We start from the raw sequence: 15,198 nt of genomic DNA on the forward strand, positions 1-15,198 counted from the left end.
AAGGGAATTTCTGTTTAGGACAACAAAATGTTGATCGACCAACCTAAATAGGGTGAGCCTTACCTCTGTTTATTGTAACATTACTCTAGCTAAGTGTACATGGGAAACCATGGCATAACCAAACCAAAGCTACTATAAGAGAAGTAATATTGGTCGGCTTATCTGTAGTAGTGGTTATGACCCCTGACTAGAGTTAGTGTTACTTTAATTCAAGTGTATACAGATCTATGGGGGACTAAACCAAATACTTTTAGAGAAAGCAAGCAGGAGAGCAGCACTCTATTAGTATAGTCAATTACCTCTGTCTAGTGACCAAAACTGGCGAGTTTGTGATCGTGGGCCCGCATATTAAAGGAACACTCCACTTTTTTTGAAAATAGGCTCATTTTCCAACTCCCCTAGAGTTAAACAGTTGAGTTTTACCATTTTCGAATCCATTCAGCCAATCTCCGGTTCTGGCGGTACCACTTTTAGCATAGCTTAGCATAGTTCATTGAATCTGATTAGACCGTTAGCATGGCGCTTAAAAATGACCAAAGAGTTTTGATATTTTTCCTATTTAAAACTTGACTCTTCTGTAGTTAAATCGTGTACTAAGACCGGTGGAAAATGAAAAGTTGTGATTTTCTAGGCTGATATGGCTAGGAACTATACTCTCATTCCGGCGTAATAATCAAGGAACTTTGCTGCCGTTCCATGGCTGCACCAGTGCAATGATATTACGCAGCGCCCGTGAGCCCCTGCTTGCACAGGGAACGTGCCTTGCAACCATGGAGACGTTTGTGAGAGACGCTGCGTAATATCATTGCACTGCTGCACCCATGATACGACAGCAAAGTTCCTTGATTATTACGCCTGAATGAGAGTATAGTTCCTAGCCATATCAGCCTAGAAAATCACAACTTTTCATTTTCCACCGGTCTTAGTACACGATTTAACTACAGAAGAGTCAAGTTTTAAATAGGAAAAATATCAAAACTCTTTGGTCATTTTTAAGGGCGATGCTAACGGTCTAATCAGATTCAATGAACTATGCTAAGCTATGCTAAAAGTGGTACCGCCAGAACCGGAGATCGGCTGAATGGATTCAAAAACGGTAAAACTCAACTGTTTAACTCTAGGGGAGTTGGAAAATGAGCCTATTTTCAAAAAAAGTGGAGTGTTCCTTTAATGAATGGCCAGTGCGAGGACCCTGTGTGACACTGAGAACCGAATGAACGAGTACAGTAAGAGTAAAGAGTTAAATAGAATATTCAAATGTAAAGCCAAATTATTATACAAATGACCAATAATCAATTGACATTCTAAACTAAATTTGAGGTCATAACATGGAGTCAGATAAAAGATTATTTGGAATTAAACTACTTTGCCAAGAAACCTTCCCCGTCCTGTGGGAAACCACCATTGGGCCGATTGCGCAGGCCTTACAGTCTGCATTGTGCAGTGTGCCTCATGGGCAGGCCTGGACTGGTAATCTGGCATACCAGGCAAATGCCCGGTGGGCCGACGCACTTGAGGGCGGGGCCGCTATATGATATGATTTTTTTTAATAAACATAAAATTGGCCAACAACCGGCCCATAAAGCAGGGACAGCGGCCCATTGGTTCATTTTCCATACTGACACTGGGCTGGCCCAATCACATCTCTTAACAGACTCCAGCCAGTTTCGCCAGAACATCTGTGGATTAGGAGGATGGAGAAACAAAAGCGCAAGTGCGAGGGGGGTGCGGAGAAGTTGCGGGCAAAAAAATAAAAAAATTTAGAGGTTGATGCCTCAACGTGCAAAAATTACTGGCATGTTTGGTGCGGTTACTGTAGCTTCAGTTTCCAAACTTACAATACCTGACGTGCAAAAACAGGTGAACATAGAAGAACATGGAGGAGACCTGTAAGGCAGAGGAGCAGCAGGTGTCTGACAGTGAAGCCAGTGAGGGACAGAGTAAGCAGGAGAGTATAATAGAAGCGGTAAGCAGGGTAGTTATTAACAGCGAGGGACTCATGATGCGACGACGACGACGATGATGCTTAAATGAATGAATATTATAAGACAACATAATCGTCGTCGTTATTATAAAGTCAGACTGTCACCTACTGCACTGGTCACTCAGTCAGCTAAAGTCAAATAGCACAGCAAAAGTTGTTTTGCACTGTTTTTTGTAGTAGTGCCCTTGTAGCTATCAGAGTTCACTTATGCAGTAACGGCCCTTCTCATACAAAAACCTAAAATGATGCAATTTGATTTTTCAAAAAAAAGGTTATTATTGTAATGTAATATTACTGATGATGTGTTTATTTCACAACGAGACTATAGGTGTCTATTTATAGCTGTTAGTCGTGATGATGGTCTACTAAATCTCACTTTTCAGCTATAAAAAGTTATGTTTTGTAGCTCTTGTACCCTATTACTCTGGTATGAACACTTGTTTATGGCAAGTGAATAACATGAATATCATTTTAGGACATTTTTGTGAGTAATTTGGAAGTATAGTTTTCTTTTTCATTGTTTTTAATGGGGAGTATTGAGAGGTAAATGTCTGACACTTAAACAGGGGTTTGTGCTCTTTAAAACAAAGTATATTTATAATTGTAAATTATAGTTTTTCTGCTGTCTGTTTCATTGAAAAAAAAAAATCTTTATAGAATTATCAGTATTCTACATCCACATTCTAAGGGTTAACTAGCTTTTATATCATGGAGCACATTGTCCATCTAGAAATCCTACTGTTACTAAGTGTACTTTTAATAACTACCAATTAATTGTAATACTCTGGTGGGTGGTGTCCGACCGATTGTGGTGGGCCGGTCTGAGCAAAAATGCCAGGGCCGTTTTTTTGTCCCAGTCCAGCCCTGCTCATGGGAAGCATCGCGCAAAGAGCACAATGGTTGTGGTTTGAATTTTTTGTAATGATGAAGACAAACTGCGTTCATATTTTGGCATGTAGAGGTGGTGCAATCCATTAAAAACCTGTTTACCTTTGATGGGGATAGATTGACAGTTTCATAGGTGGATAAGGATTCCTCCAATGAATTTAGTGCCTTACAAAGAAGAAAATCTCCCTGACGTGTTTGTTCAGGTATGCAATAGTAAAACAACGATGCCTTGAATGTTTGGATGGCAGTCATGAATAACTACTATTATAGCATGCGGAGCTGCGCAATGAAGTAAAGTTATTAAACCGACTAAGAATAACCAATGATTTTGATATTAGTCAGTGAATTGCATTAGCAGCTGTCGTTACATGGCATGAATGAGACTTTTCCAAGCCTGTGTCTCAATGTGCATACTATCCTTCCTAAATAGAAAGCTATGTGGCATTTGTAATATTCAATACTATTTAGGGTGGATGGCATGGACATTGGGATGCAGGCCAGGAGCACCCGCTGCTGGCCAAAAATGTGACAGCAAAACAGCTGTGTGAGGACTGAGCGCATGAAAGCGAAAGCTCAGTCGCTCATTCTGGTGTCGCAGAAGAGTCTCGGAGTGAATGAACTCAGACGGTGAAGACAAACAGACCAGAGGTGAATATAACTCTCTTTCTCTCAACAGGATCCTTTACTAGCCTAATCCATAATCACGGGGAAACTGTTAGTTATCTGTAATTGTTTAATATTGTGTGTGTGTGTGTGTGTGATCATTTTGCCCGATCGGTGTTACAGTTCATACAAAACTGCATTTGTTTTCCAGACATTTAAAGAGAAAGGCTTTTATATCGCCTCGATCAGTTGCTGCCGTGGCGCTGTAGACTGTAATATTATTCTGAATGGAGTTTCGTCGTGTTCTCTGTGCTTTATTGTGATTAATCTTGTGGTTTCGCGGTTGTATTTTGCACTCATGAGTCCCTTCAACACCTCAACAACATTAATGCATGATTCATTATGTTGTGTGAAACCTCTAAAAATGACGAGTGAAAGAACCCGAGGCTTGAAGTTGCCTAAAAGCGTGAAGTAGCCTAAAAAAAGTGTTTTTCACTCTGCAAAGTGCAAATCGTTCTCTATATTCGATCATATTATAAGTCATAATGATGCATTAGAAGATGTTGGTGTTTCTTGAAGCATAGGTTGTTAAAACATCGTCATTTCAAACTAGGCTAAGAAGTAGTCCATAGGCTACACTATGTTGAAATGAAGGCAGACTTGTTGTTTTCCTTAAGGAACTCATTTAATCTAAGCAAACTTTTGCTGATAATTTTCTGCTCAACAATCTATATCTTTAATCTCGAGAACTTCTTTGTTGGTTAAGACTCTCATCTGATACAAATTGCTGTCTTTTTTCTATTGCAGAATCAAAAGCATGAATGCTGTGTATTCTGTGCATCTGTTCATTGTGGTTTGGACTTTTACAGCTGTCTGTCGAGCTGATGATGGTAAGAGAATAAACTTTCACTACAAAGAGTGAGTTTTGAGGAGGGACTGAATATAAGATAATGGAATATGTTTTAATTCATATGATTTTGATTTTTACACAAATAAAGATGCAGAATGTTCAGTGAAAGTGAATCTGAATTTCTTATTAAAGCTACAGACATTTTTATTATTCTTCGGTTGCTGATATGTATTGTTATTTTTCAGATGTTTGCAGTATAAGCTGTGAGGATGTGACTGGAACTGTGGGTGAAGAAGTAACTTTCACCTGCAGCGTCTCTCAGAAGCGCCCTGAATGCTGCATTATAATGTATAAGTTTCAATACCCTGAGAAATATAAAAACTCAGAAATCTGTAGACAAGAGTTTCCTCTGGACTCCTGTGAACAGAGAAACAGCTTCACATGCAGATTCACTCCAACTACAGCAATGATGAGACAATTCAGATTCTTTGTGCAAACAATGTGTGAGATGAAAAGAGCAGAATTCACTGTGAACATAACAGGTACAGTATATAATACTGTTGTTTATAATTCAGTAAATGTTTGCAACTGTACATGTAGTTTCAGTGTATTTACAGTGGTTTAAAATCTGTTAACAGAGCCTAGTAAACCTGAAATTATCATAGAAGCTCCTGGTAGGAAAGGTAATATATATTTTATTATACCACAAGACTGTTGAATGCTTGATTCTGATTGGTTAATGAATGTTCTAAAGTGTGCAATTATTTTCCAATAAACACACAGCAGTGAATCAGTTTCATATCACTTCACCAACTCATCTCATTTCATTTGTCTCAAGACAAATATGACAAACAACTGGATAAAAATGACAAACAACTTCCATGTTTTCCCTACTAAATTACCTTTTACTATCTATGTAAATCACGCTGTCAGCGCTGCCCCATGAATTATCAATAAAATGGTGTAATGACTGAAAAGCGACTTGACATTTCTTGGTAGTGAGTTGAATAGCTTTAAATGGCTCAAGCCTCCGTAACTATCTTTAAAATGACATTTTGAATTCGAAACGGCTTTGGATGAGATCCAAAAAAGTAGTTTTAAGGACAAAAACTAGACAAAAATAAAACACCTGTGATAAGATTCAATAGTTGTTTGAAACTTTAATTTTCAGTCTACTAACAGTGTTTTAAAATCTATTAACAGAGCCCAGAAAACCTGAAACTGACACTGAAGATCATGACAGGAAAGGTACAATATATTCTTTTATTGATTATTGAGCTCCAGGTTATTCATGAAAGACAGAAAACTGCTCTTTAGTCTATAATTTTAAATCACCTGTGAATAAATGGTTTAATCAATGTCATTAAACATTTTAAATGTATCTTTCTAGAAGAAGCAATTAACTTGGATAATTTTGGAAAATATGAGCACGGAAGAGCAGAAGGACGTGGATTTAAAGTTGCTGTCATCGCTGCTGTCGTAAGCAGTTTAATCATCGTCATCGTTCTTGTGATTTACAAAATGGAACAAAATTGCAAACAGAAGAAGAGGTTTCGGAACAACTGCCAAGAAAGATGTCCAGTAAATGTGGTCTAATATCACAGACTCAACATTATAAAAGTTTTACTTGATTTTCATGTGAAGATCATGAAAAATACAAACTTTATAGGAACTCTATATCTGTTACATTATATCTACATCTGTTATATCTCAAACTTCTGAACTTTATAACTCTGTAGATTTTAAAAGTCAATGATTTCTATGAAATAATGGTAGTATTATTGATCTCTTTGATCAGTGTGTGTGTGTCACCTCTTTAAACACTAAAACGGTAAAGCAACAAAAAACAGTGTTTACTTTTGCTCTTGGTTCTGACATTCAAGTTATGTATATGATGTTAATTTTGTAATCGGTAAGTGGTAATAGTATGGAAATAATTTTTTACTGTTATTATTCTACACATGCAGTTTTCTAATGATGTAAATGGTTTTGTGTTGCACAATGAGTTGCTGTATTAAAAAGCAATGGAATGAAGAAACACTGGTGTTGTTCTCTAAAGATGAGTATCTTGAACCTCATTTCATCATCACATGCATACCAGAGAAACCAGTAAAGAGGGTGAGATTCATTTTCTGAGAATTACTGTTCTGAGAAAGTGAGAAAAAGAAATTAAGAGTTCAGTATGTGTCAAACCACGCATTACATAAATTCAATACAGTGTGTAGCAGCAGTCAGTTGAGTTCACAACAAACGGGGCCGTGTTATATTCTAGCAGTCATATATTTAATAATTGAATATGTATATGATCATGTGTATATATATATATATATATATATATATATATATATATATATATATATATATAATGAGATACTATGCTTTTCATTAAGCAGCATCTGAATGTACATAAACAGCATGAATGTCTTCTGCTCTCATTTGAGTCTTGTTTGATGTCTCTTGTTTACTTTTTATTTCTTTGAAGTTTCTTTTTTCTTTCACTTTGTTCCTGGGCTTTCATACAGTATGTGTGTAATGTGCTGGTTGTCCCAACCCTGTTCCTGAAAGCACACCAACACTACACATTTTCCAACTCTTCCTAATCAAACACACCTGATTCAACTCATCAGCTCATTAGTAGAGACTCCAAGACCTGAAATATATGGGTCAGATAAGGGACACATCCAAAATGTGCACTGTTGGTGTCCCTCCAGGAACAGGGTTGGGAAACACTGGTATATAGAAGAACAAACTATGAAGAAGATAACACAAACAAGTCTTTACTTGATAATCCAACAGAAGAATACAGAATCTAGGCAGGAACATAACACAAGTAAATACAAGACACACCAACAGAACTGAACTAATATACACCGACGAATTAATTAAAAACTAACAGCTGTGATAATGTGATTAGTGTCCATGGTGACAGATTTTGGCAGGAAACTAGAACAAAGGAGCACATGACAGATGAAAACAAACAAAGGAATGTGGTTGTAAAAAGTTCTGTAATGGCCATGTTAGCCTTTCTTTATGATGGCCTAGAATAAAGAAATACATGGCAAACTATTATAAAAACAATTGCTCATTTGGCAATTACTTAATTTTCACGTTGTAAGAATTAAATCACTTTCTAGAGGTCATTTTGTTTAGTATAGAGGGTGTTTAGTAAGCACCGATGCCACAGACTACAGACCGGTCATACAGACTGATAAATTTATCTGGCTTTTTTACTTGTACTGGTTCCCTATCATGTGATGTTGAGGGTTTGAACTCAGACCGTGTGAATGAATAGAGGTAATTGTGACTATATTTAAAAAAAAAAAACATTTTGAATGCATGTTTACTGTGAAAGACTCCATAAAGAAACACGGGAAGCACCTTGCTTGAGGCACAATGGTGGTGGCTGTAATGATGGAAAATTTTATATTCATATTTTCCCACACAAATCAATCTGCATGTAGAGGCAATGCAATCCATTAACCTCCTGCTTACCTTGAGAGAGAGATTTTGCAAGGGCAAGCAGATTTTCTCATGTCACTGGTTTAAAATCATTACAATGTAAGGACATGGTTTTCCATACACTTCTCGGGGTTTTAGAAGTGATTCAACTCTATGAAAATGCATCCAATTTTCACCAAAATTGGCACAAATAATCTTTAGATCACATAAAAAAATTACCAATAGGATTGTTGATGTTCTTCAGAAACAATGTTCACCATTTTGATCAATGCAATCTCAGTCTGATGGAGAACAGATGGACTTTCAAACACATAACAATCAAAAGCCACTACAAAATTAGAATCTGACTAGTCTGATAGGCTGAAGTTGTGTTTATTTTTTCCAAAAAAAAAAAAAAAAAAAACGGAATGAGTGATGCCTTGTTATTCCTTCACAATAGAGGTCTGCATTACCACGGCTTTCCGGATAAGATTTATCGCGACGCTGGATTAAATCTTCAATGAATGGCAGTAGCAGTCGGTAACTAGTGTAGCCTAATTGTATTTTATTTAATTTCGCCTACCTTTCTCTGTGATATTTAGCCTATTATTCTTTGTGACATTTTTTCTCTGATGTTTTTTAGGGTGTTGACAGCATCATAAGACAAATAACAAATACAAATCTTGTTGGCTATCCAACATTTTATATTCCCCAATCACTCTCTTTTTTTGGAGGAAGTTTAAATGCGAGAATCTGGAAACGATCTAAATTTAGCGGTACCCGGGAAGAAAATCATTATAAGCGGATAGCAGGTGAACACAGAGTGAATTTTAGGTGGGAGCGGGTGGGAGTGAGACAAAAATAAACAGTCCTGCACAGACCTCTACTTCACAACAAGGCACAAAGTCACTTTCCAGACCCTTCACCATCTCTGCTCCTCTCTGGTGGAATGAGCTGCCAACCTCTACCCGAGCCGCCGAATACAATTATTGTCAGTTCTATAATGAATTGGTGTTCTTCCTCTATTGTAAGTCTTGTTAGATAAAAGCATCTGCTAAATGCATGAATGTAATGCGATGTAATTTCATTGTATATGTTTTTTGTGCGGGTTAGTTTTTGACCAATGTGTTTTTCAGTGGCTGATGCTGATACTGATATCTACAGACAGTGATGTACAAGAGTCAAAACCACAAACCTAACCATCCAGTTTAAATCTTTTGTTTCATCTTTCTTCAGGTGTCAGTAATTTGCTGGTGTGCCTTAGACTGTAACAACTAGACAATATTGCGAATTGAACTTTACCTCATGTAAATACAATACTTAAATTAAACTGATACGATTAACGATTAAGCTAATAACCAAAAATGTATTGAACTATATGGCATACGCTGATCGCAGTGACAAAGGCTATGTGGTGTATGCCGACTTTAATCGCATGTAAATGCAAATCGCATCTATTCCACTCTGACAGAAGTGTGCATGTGCTTGTGATAGTTTGAAAAGTTGCTAAATCTAGCAACAAAATTGCTACATAAGGCATCAAGTTTCTTAGGTAAAAATAGCACATGAATGCCCTCCCATTTTGAATGCAATGAGCTCATAATAATGACTTCAGAAGTGGGAATGATCAAGTTTCCAATAGCACAATTAGGTAGCATATATGGTTACTCTGATTATAGGAAATAATCGCATTATTGGTGCACATGTACAGTCACTGGCTCTGATTATTTTTATCTCAACCAAGCTTTACTTGGGCTGATTTCCAGATGTGTAATGCCAAAAGATTGAGGCTAGTGGGGATGAATGAATGGAAAGTATGGGCGAGACACAGTACTGCTACAATAGACTATTTCAAAGCTATTATTCCTAAATAAATTTAAATGCATGTTTATTAAAATGAACGTCACGCTAAAGTGACATGAGAAGCACCTGGGGCTTGAGGCACAACGGCGGTGGTTTGTATTTGTGTTGTAGGTTATGATGGAAAATTTGATAGCCTACAAACCGCATTCATGTTTTGACGTTTAACAAATCAATGTGCATGTAGAGGTGATGCAATACAAACCTGTTTACCGTTGATGAGAGATTTTGCAATGTCTCTTTCATGGGTGGATACTGGATAAGCGTTCCTCTATTGAATTTACTTTTATTTATATAGCACTTTTCACAGTAGACTACATGTTCAAAAGTAGTTTTGCTAAAAAATGTGCCTTACAAAGAAGAAAATGTGCAACAACAACACCTTGACCATTTGGATAGGAGTCATGCATATAACTATAACATGATAGAGTAGTATTAACTTGTATTTGAACTTACTGAAGTTGAAATTGGTTGCTTGCATCACCATTATGATATGAAGGGGTAATTTGTAGGTTTGTGACAGCACCAACTGCTGGTCACAAATATTATAGAAAATTGAATGAGTCATTTTCAAAATTGAAAGCTTAGCGACTTGTACATTAGAGTTTTGCAATTGGCGTTGCTGCAGAGTGAGTCAGAGTGGAATGAACTCAGACGGTGAAGACATACAGACCGGAGCAGGTAATGCTTTATTATTCAGTGCTTTAATGTAATACATCTTCTGGTTTTGCGGGTGTATTTTGCACTCACAAGACTCTTTAATGGGGTCATTTGTGCGATATATTGAAGAAGTTGAGCATTTTCTCAGTTTTTACTTGGTTTTTACTTGTTTCTTGAAACATGAAGGGTAATTATTAATAAAGAAAACTCTACTCATTTCAAACTACTTAAAATCACCATTAAGATTTGTTCAAAAATGGCTTTTTTTTTTTTTTATTTCCAACAGAACTGATTTATTAGCTAAACAATCAACATTTCACTGATAAATTCTGACATTTCTGTGTTTTCAGTAAATCATCTCTAGTACTTCCTAGTCTCTCTTCTGATGCACATTTCTGTCTTTTTTCTATTTGCAGAATCAAAACCATGAATGCTGTAAATTCTGTGCAACTGTTCATTCTGGTTTGGACTTGTTCTGTCTGTCGAGCTGATGATGGTAAGAGAATAAACTTTCACTATAAAGAGTGTGTGAGAGTTTTGAGGAGGGACTCAATCAAAGATAAAGGTCAAATCTTTTACAAGTATTATATCCTTCCAGTGATTTAAAAGTAGATTCACTATTTGAACAATTACTGTTTGAACAATAGAGGGAAATCCTTTAGAGTCTGGGAGCAGTGCATTTTTTCTACTAATTTATGTGTTTATGCTCACTCTTTTATGTAAAATAATGTGTTCATACAGAAAAGTACAAAATCATATTTTCAATCAAGACTACAGGATCTTATGTTTCTCAACTGACTCTATCTGATACACATGATTAAAGAGACAGGATGTTGCATGCCGAGGCTCTCTCTTTCCCTCTCTTTCTCTTCTTGTCAGCTGGCGCGCGGTATAATACGCTCAGCTAATTTGACAGGTTTTTATGCCAATAATGAACTTCCTGCCTCAACTGAGCACTGTCTGTGTGTGCAATAACTCATACAACCCCAGTGCTGGGACACTCACTCACTCACTATGGCTTATTTACTTTGACAAGGCAAGGCAATTTTATTTGTATAGCACATTTCATACACAGTGGTAATTTAAAGTGCTTTACATAAAGTGGAAACAAATACATAAGAGTAAAAATGGAATGCATAAGAAATAAAAATAACATAAAGCAAGAAAAAATAATTAAAATAATAGAAAGATGATACATATAAAGTAAAGTGCAATCAGTTTGGACATAGCACTTTATTCACTTTACCTGTACTGCATGTCAAACCAGAGCACCTGGAGGAAAACCATGCAGACACAGGGAGAACATGCAAACTCAACTGTGTGTACATATTGCTTGTATATATAAGCTATAATTCATAATAAAGTATGTGACCCTCCCATTACCAGAGATTAAATCATGTTCAAATTCTAATGTACAAAAAAACACACAATGCAGTGATTTTATTTATGAATATGTTCTCTAATGAAAGAGTCTCTGTGTGTTTATTATATGACTGACATGGATGGAGACACAAGTCTGGATATGTTATAAATTTAATGATATGTAAAAAAAATTTTTATTATTGTTATGTTGCTGTATCATATGATATGTATTGTTATTTTTCAGATGTTTGCAGTGTAAGCTGTGAGGATGTGACTGGAACTGTGGGTGAAGAAGTAACTTTCACCTGCAGCGTCTCTCAGAAGCGCCCTGAATGCTGCATTATAATGTATAAGTTTCAATACCCTGAGAAATATAAAAACTCAACAATCTGTAGAGAAGATCTTCAGGGCTCCTGTGAACAGAGAAACAACTTCACGTGCAGATTCACTCCAACTACAGCAATGACTGGGAAATTCAGATTCTTTGTGCAAACAACGTGTGAGATGAAAAGAGCAGAATTCACTGTGGACATAACAGGTACAGTTTATAAAACTGTTGTTTATAATTCACTGGAATAAAATCTGTTAACAGGGTCCATTACAGTTTTTTACAGACGCTAGGACACATTTCTCAATACTTAGGTCACTTTTGCAAAACTCTTCACACAGTTCTCCTAACCAACTTTCATCTTGGCACAGCAGTTAATTTCACATTCAAAATGCACTAAATCTACCAAAACACTTCATTCATGTCTCAAATCAACTCATTCTTCCAGAACACTAGCAAAGGTTTTCACCTGACAAACACACTTTGTCAGTCATAAAACATCGACCTTAAAAACACTAACATCAGTTAGCATTATACAATGTTTTCTTTTTTTAAATTTCTTTATAAAACAAGAATGACACTCTCTACTGCTTATAATTCACCGCAGTACATGTTACATGGTCCATGTTTACATTACAGAACAAAATTATTCCTAAGTTTCCCCTTTTGAATGGATGGTAATGAAACTGAAAAACAAATGCTTGTGTAGGTGTTCAGTTTCATCTAATTCCTCTGATAGTATTTGATTTTTTATATTCAGAATATATTTCATTACAATATTACTATAGAAATGCAGCATATTTCTGCCTTATTCAGTTTTGTATGATGTTATTGTTTTGAACATAAGTTTAACAGTTTTGAAAACCGTATGTAAGCATGTGCAAATTGGCCTGTATGTACAAAGAGTTTTGGCAGTTGTTGTGTCTGAGTGAGAAAATAATTCATGACATTTGAGAGATATAGTCATTGAATGCATTTTGTGCCAAAGCAATGATAATTGATCCTCAGTTTAGCACACATAGACTTCTGTTGTGCTCACTGTGTGAAGAGTTTTGCAAAAGTGACCTAAGTATTGAGAAATGTGTCCTAGCGTCTTTAAAAAACTGTAAACCTGAAATTATCCTAAGAAAAATATTGTATTCCATTCTAGTTATTGATTATTGAGCTCCAGGTTACTAATGAAGACTGAAAACAGCTCTTCAGTCTCTTCAATCACCTGTGAATAAATGATTTTAGAGTTTAGGATCTAAGAAGGAAACTGATGTATGATCATGGTCTCACATTTCTCTAGATATTTCAGTCAGATTTGTTTAGATTTGGTCTGTGGAGAATCTGACTGTCTGATGTTTGATAGGCTGAAGTTGAGTTTATGATTTAAACAATCAGTTAAACACTTTAAATGCACCTTTCCAGAGACACCATCACCAACAGGAGAGGTTTCTGGATTAACAAAAAGAAAACATACTGAATCAATACCAGAAGCAGTTTCTGGATCTACTGTCGCTTGTTCATTCGCCGGCTGTTTCATCATCATCTTCATCATCATAATGATGACAATCATTTACAAAAGGAAACCAAACTACAGAAAACCTTTCCAGAGGAGGATTTTTCTGTGCCTCAGACATGATGATGACGACACCAGCAATTTGCAACAGCAAAGCCCATAAAATGAGATTAATATCACTGACTCAACAGTATGAAAGCATTGAGTTTTGTTTGACTTTTAATGTGAAGCTCATGAAAGACCAACTTTGTAGGAACTTCATCTATCTATACCGCTGTGGTTGTAGATTTTAAACGTGTTTCTGTTTTATACTGATTTCTGTGATATATGAGGATCTTTTTGATCAGTGTATATTTTTGGCATTAATGAAGTCAGGACTGTGTGAACATTATGAGGCAATGCAGAAAAACACAAACTGTGTTTGGTTTTGCTCTCTTTTTCCCCTGACTTCCAAGTAATCTCTATAATGAATGTCAGTTTTGTACTGGTTAAGTGGTATTGTGATTTTTTACTTTTAATGTTCTAAACCTGCAATTTTGTAATGCTGTGAACGGTGCGATTTTGTACAGGGTTCTTTTTTATTTAAAAAAAGAAAAAGAAAAAGAAAAATGGAATGAATAAACACGCGTGCAGCTCTCTAAACATGAATATCTGGAAACTTTTTTTATCATCACATGATGTTGGGTAAGATACCGTATACCAGTAAAACTAGTAAAGTAGGTAAAGAGTCGCCGCACAGAGATGATCTGAATTTATGCCTTATTTATTTAAGTTACATGAGCTTATTTTGCAGTACATCTTTAGAATTAAAGTTAATGGTTTAAAAAAGATTAAATTCACCTTTCCAGAGATGTTCAGCATGGAACTTATCAAGAACATTTCAGCAATCGACAGAAGAGGATGGTGGATCTAAGGTTGCCTTCTTAAAGTCACTTTCCAGACCCTTCACCCTCTCTTCTCCTCTCTGGTGGTCCTCTCATGGATGGATTTAATTATTTTACATATCATTTTAAAGATCATCAAATATTCAATTTCAAATATTTAATGTTTAGCAACATCGTCACTCTCAAAACTAAAGTGTTGTGCTGGAATTCACGTTCGTGAACATTAATGCACCGCCTTCTTTGATATGATTGGTTATCTCAATCAGTTTGACATTGATGAGCGCTGTTAGACCGCATGTAGCCTATCTTTTAAAATGTTTTGTTTTCAAACATAGCAACAAACAGGGAAGCTATACGACCCTCCCGTGTGTCTTGAATATACTTTTAGCAAATGCAAATGAAATGCAATTGCATCAATGCATGAAGGAGATATCCGCAGGTTAGTGACATCACCTTGCCTGCAAGGCCAGACTGATATATCTTCTACAAGATATATCAGTCTGGTCAGTCCGCCCTCCGTCGCGATTTGAGTCAACTCCAAAACGTACCGTGCAATCAGATTTGTTTGCACAAACAGCGTCACTCTAGTCCCTTCTTCAATATCGAGCAGAGCAGACCATTGCTGCGTCCCAATTCGTCTACTTATACTATGCCCTAAAAGTATATACTCTTTCTGTGAACAAAAAGTACTTACTTTTGAGTGTGTAGCAAAAGAGTAGACAAGCTTTGGGACATACTATCACGTCATACAATCGCGTCTTTGCTCTCTGTCGCATCCTGTCACTGTAAACTGGCCTGTCAATCATCTTACATCCTCCACATTTCATTTAGCCAATT

General features: G+C 36.3%; 2 protein-coding genes across 3 annotated transcripts; both read left to right on the top strand.

The window, feature by feature from the left end:
• Window positions 1-3,008: 3,008 nt before the first annotated feature.
• Window positions 3,009-6,423, top strand: LOC137007892 (uncharacterized). Of its 2 annotated transcripts, XM_067369589.1 has the most exons (6): window positions 3,009-3,520; window positions 4,283-4,365; window positions 4,571-4,867; window positions 4,964-5,008; window positions 5,529-5,573; window positions 5,716-6,422. In XM_067369589.1, the coding sequence occupies exons 2-6, from the start codon at window positions 4,293-4,295 to the stop codon at window positions 5,919-5,921; spliced, it is 666 nt and encodes a 221-aa protein (XP_067225690.1). In that variant the 5' UTR covers window positions 3,009-3,520; window positions 4,283-4,292; the 3' UTR covers window positions 5,922-6,422. The 2 variants fall into 2 exon arrangements, with proteins under 2 accessions (XP_067225690.1, XP_067225691.1); XM_067369590.1 differs by lacking the exon at window positions 4,964-5,008 and having other exon boundaries at window positions 5,716-6,423.
• A 3,849-nt stretch (window positions 6,424-10,272) lies between these two features.
• LOC137008256 (uncharacterized) lies at window positions 10,273-13,959 on the top strand. The gene is made up of 4 exons (XM_067370218.1): window positions 10,273-10,304; window positions 10,700-10,779; window positions 11,890-12,183; window positions 13,387-13,959. The coding sequence occupies exons 2-4, from the start codon at window positions 10,710-10,712 to the stop codon at window positions 13,638-13,640; spliced, it is 618 nt and encodes a 205-aa protein (XP_067226319.1). The 5' UTR covers window positions 10,273-10,304; window positions 10,700-10,709; the 3' UTR covers window positions 13,641-13,959.
• Window positions 13,960-15,198: the final 1,239 nt, after the last annotated feature.

This window comes from Chanodichthys erythropterus, chromosome 19 (assembly GCF_024489055.1).
Source record: "Chanodichthys erythropterus isolate Z2021 chromosome 19, ASM2448905v1, whole genome shotgun sequence".
Lineage (NCBI taxonomy): Eukaryota > Metazoa > Chordata > Actinopteri > Cypriniformes > Xenocyprididae > Chanodichthys > Chanodichthys erythropterus.

Excerpts from the sequence above, each read along its gene's own strand:
- LOC137007892 (XM_067369589.1), top strand. The coding sequence starts at position 4,293 with ATGAATGCTGTGTATTCTGTGCATCTGTTCATTGTGGTTTGGACTTTT. Across the intron at positions 4,868-4,963 it reads ATTCACTGTGAACATAACAG|AGCCTAGTAAACCTGAAATT; the intron begins GTACAGTATATA and ends ATCTGTTAACAG. Across the intron at positions 5,574-5,715 it reads TGAAGATCATGACAGGAAAG|AAGAAGCAATTAACTTGGAT; the intron begins GTACAATATATT and ends GTATCTTTCTAG.
- LOC137008256 (XM_067370218.1), top strand. The coding sequence starts at position 10,710 with ATGAATGCTGTAAATTCTGTGCAACTGTTCATTCTGGTTTGGACTTGT. Across the intron at positions 10,780-11,889 it reads TGTCTGTCGAGCTGATGATG|ATGTTTGCAGTGTAAGCTGT; the intron begins GTAAGAGAATAA and ends GTTATTTTTCAG. Across the intron at positions 12,184-13,386 it reads ATTCACTGTGGACATAACAG|AGACACCATCACCAACAGGA; the intron begins GTACAGTTTATA and ends GCACCTTTCCAG.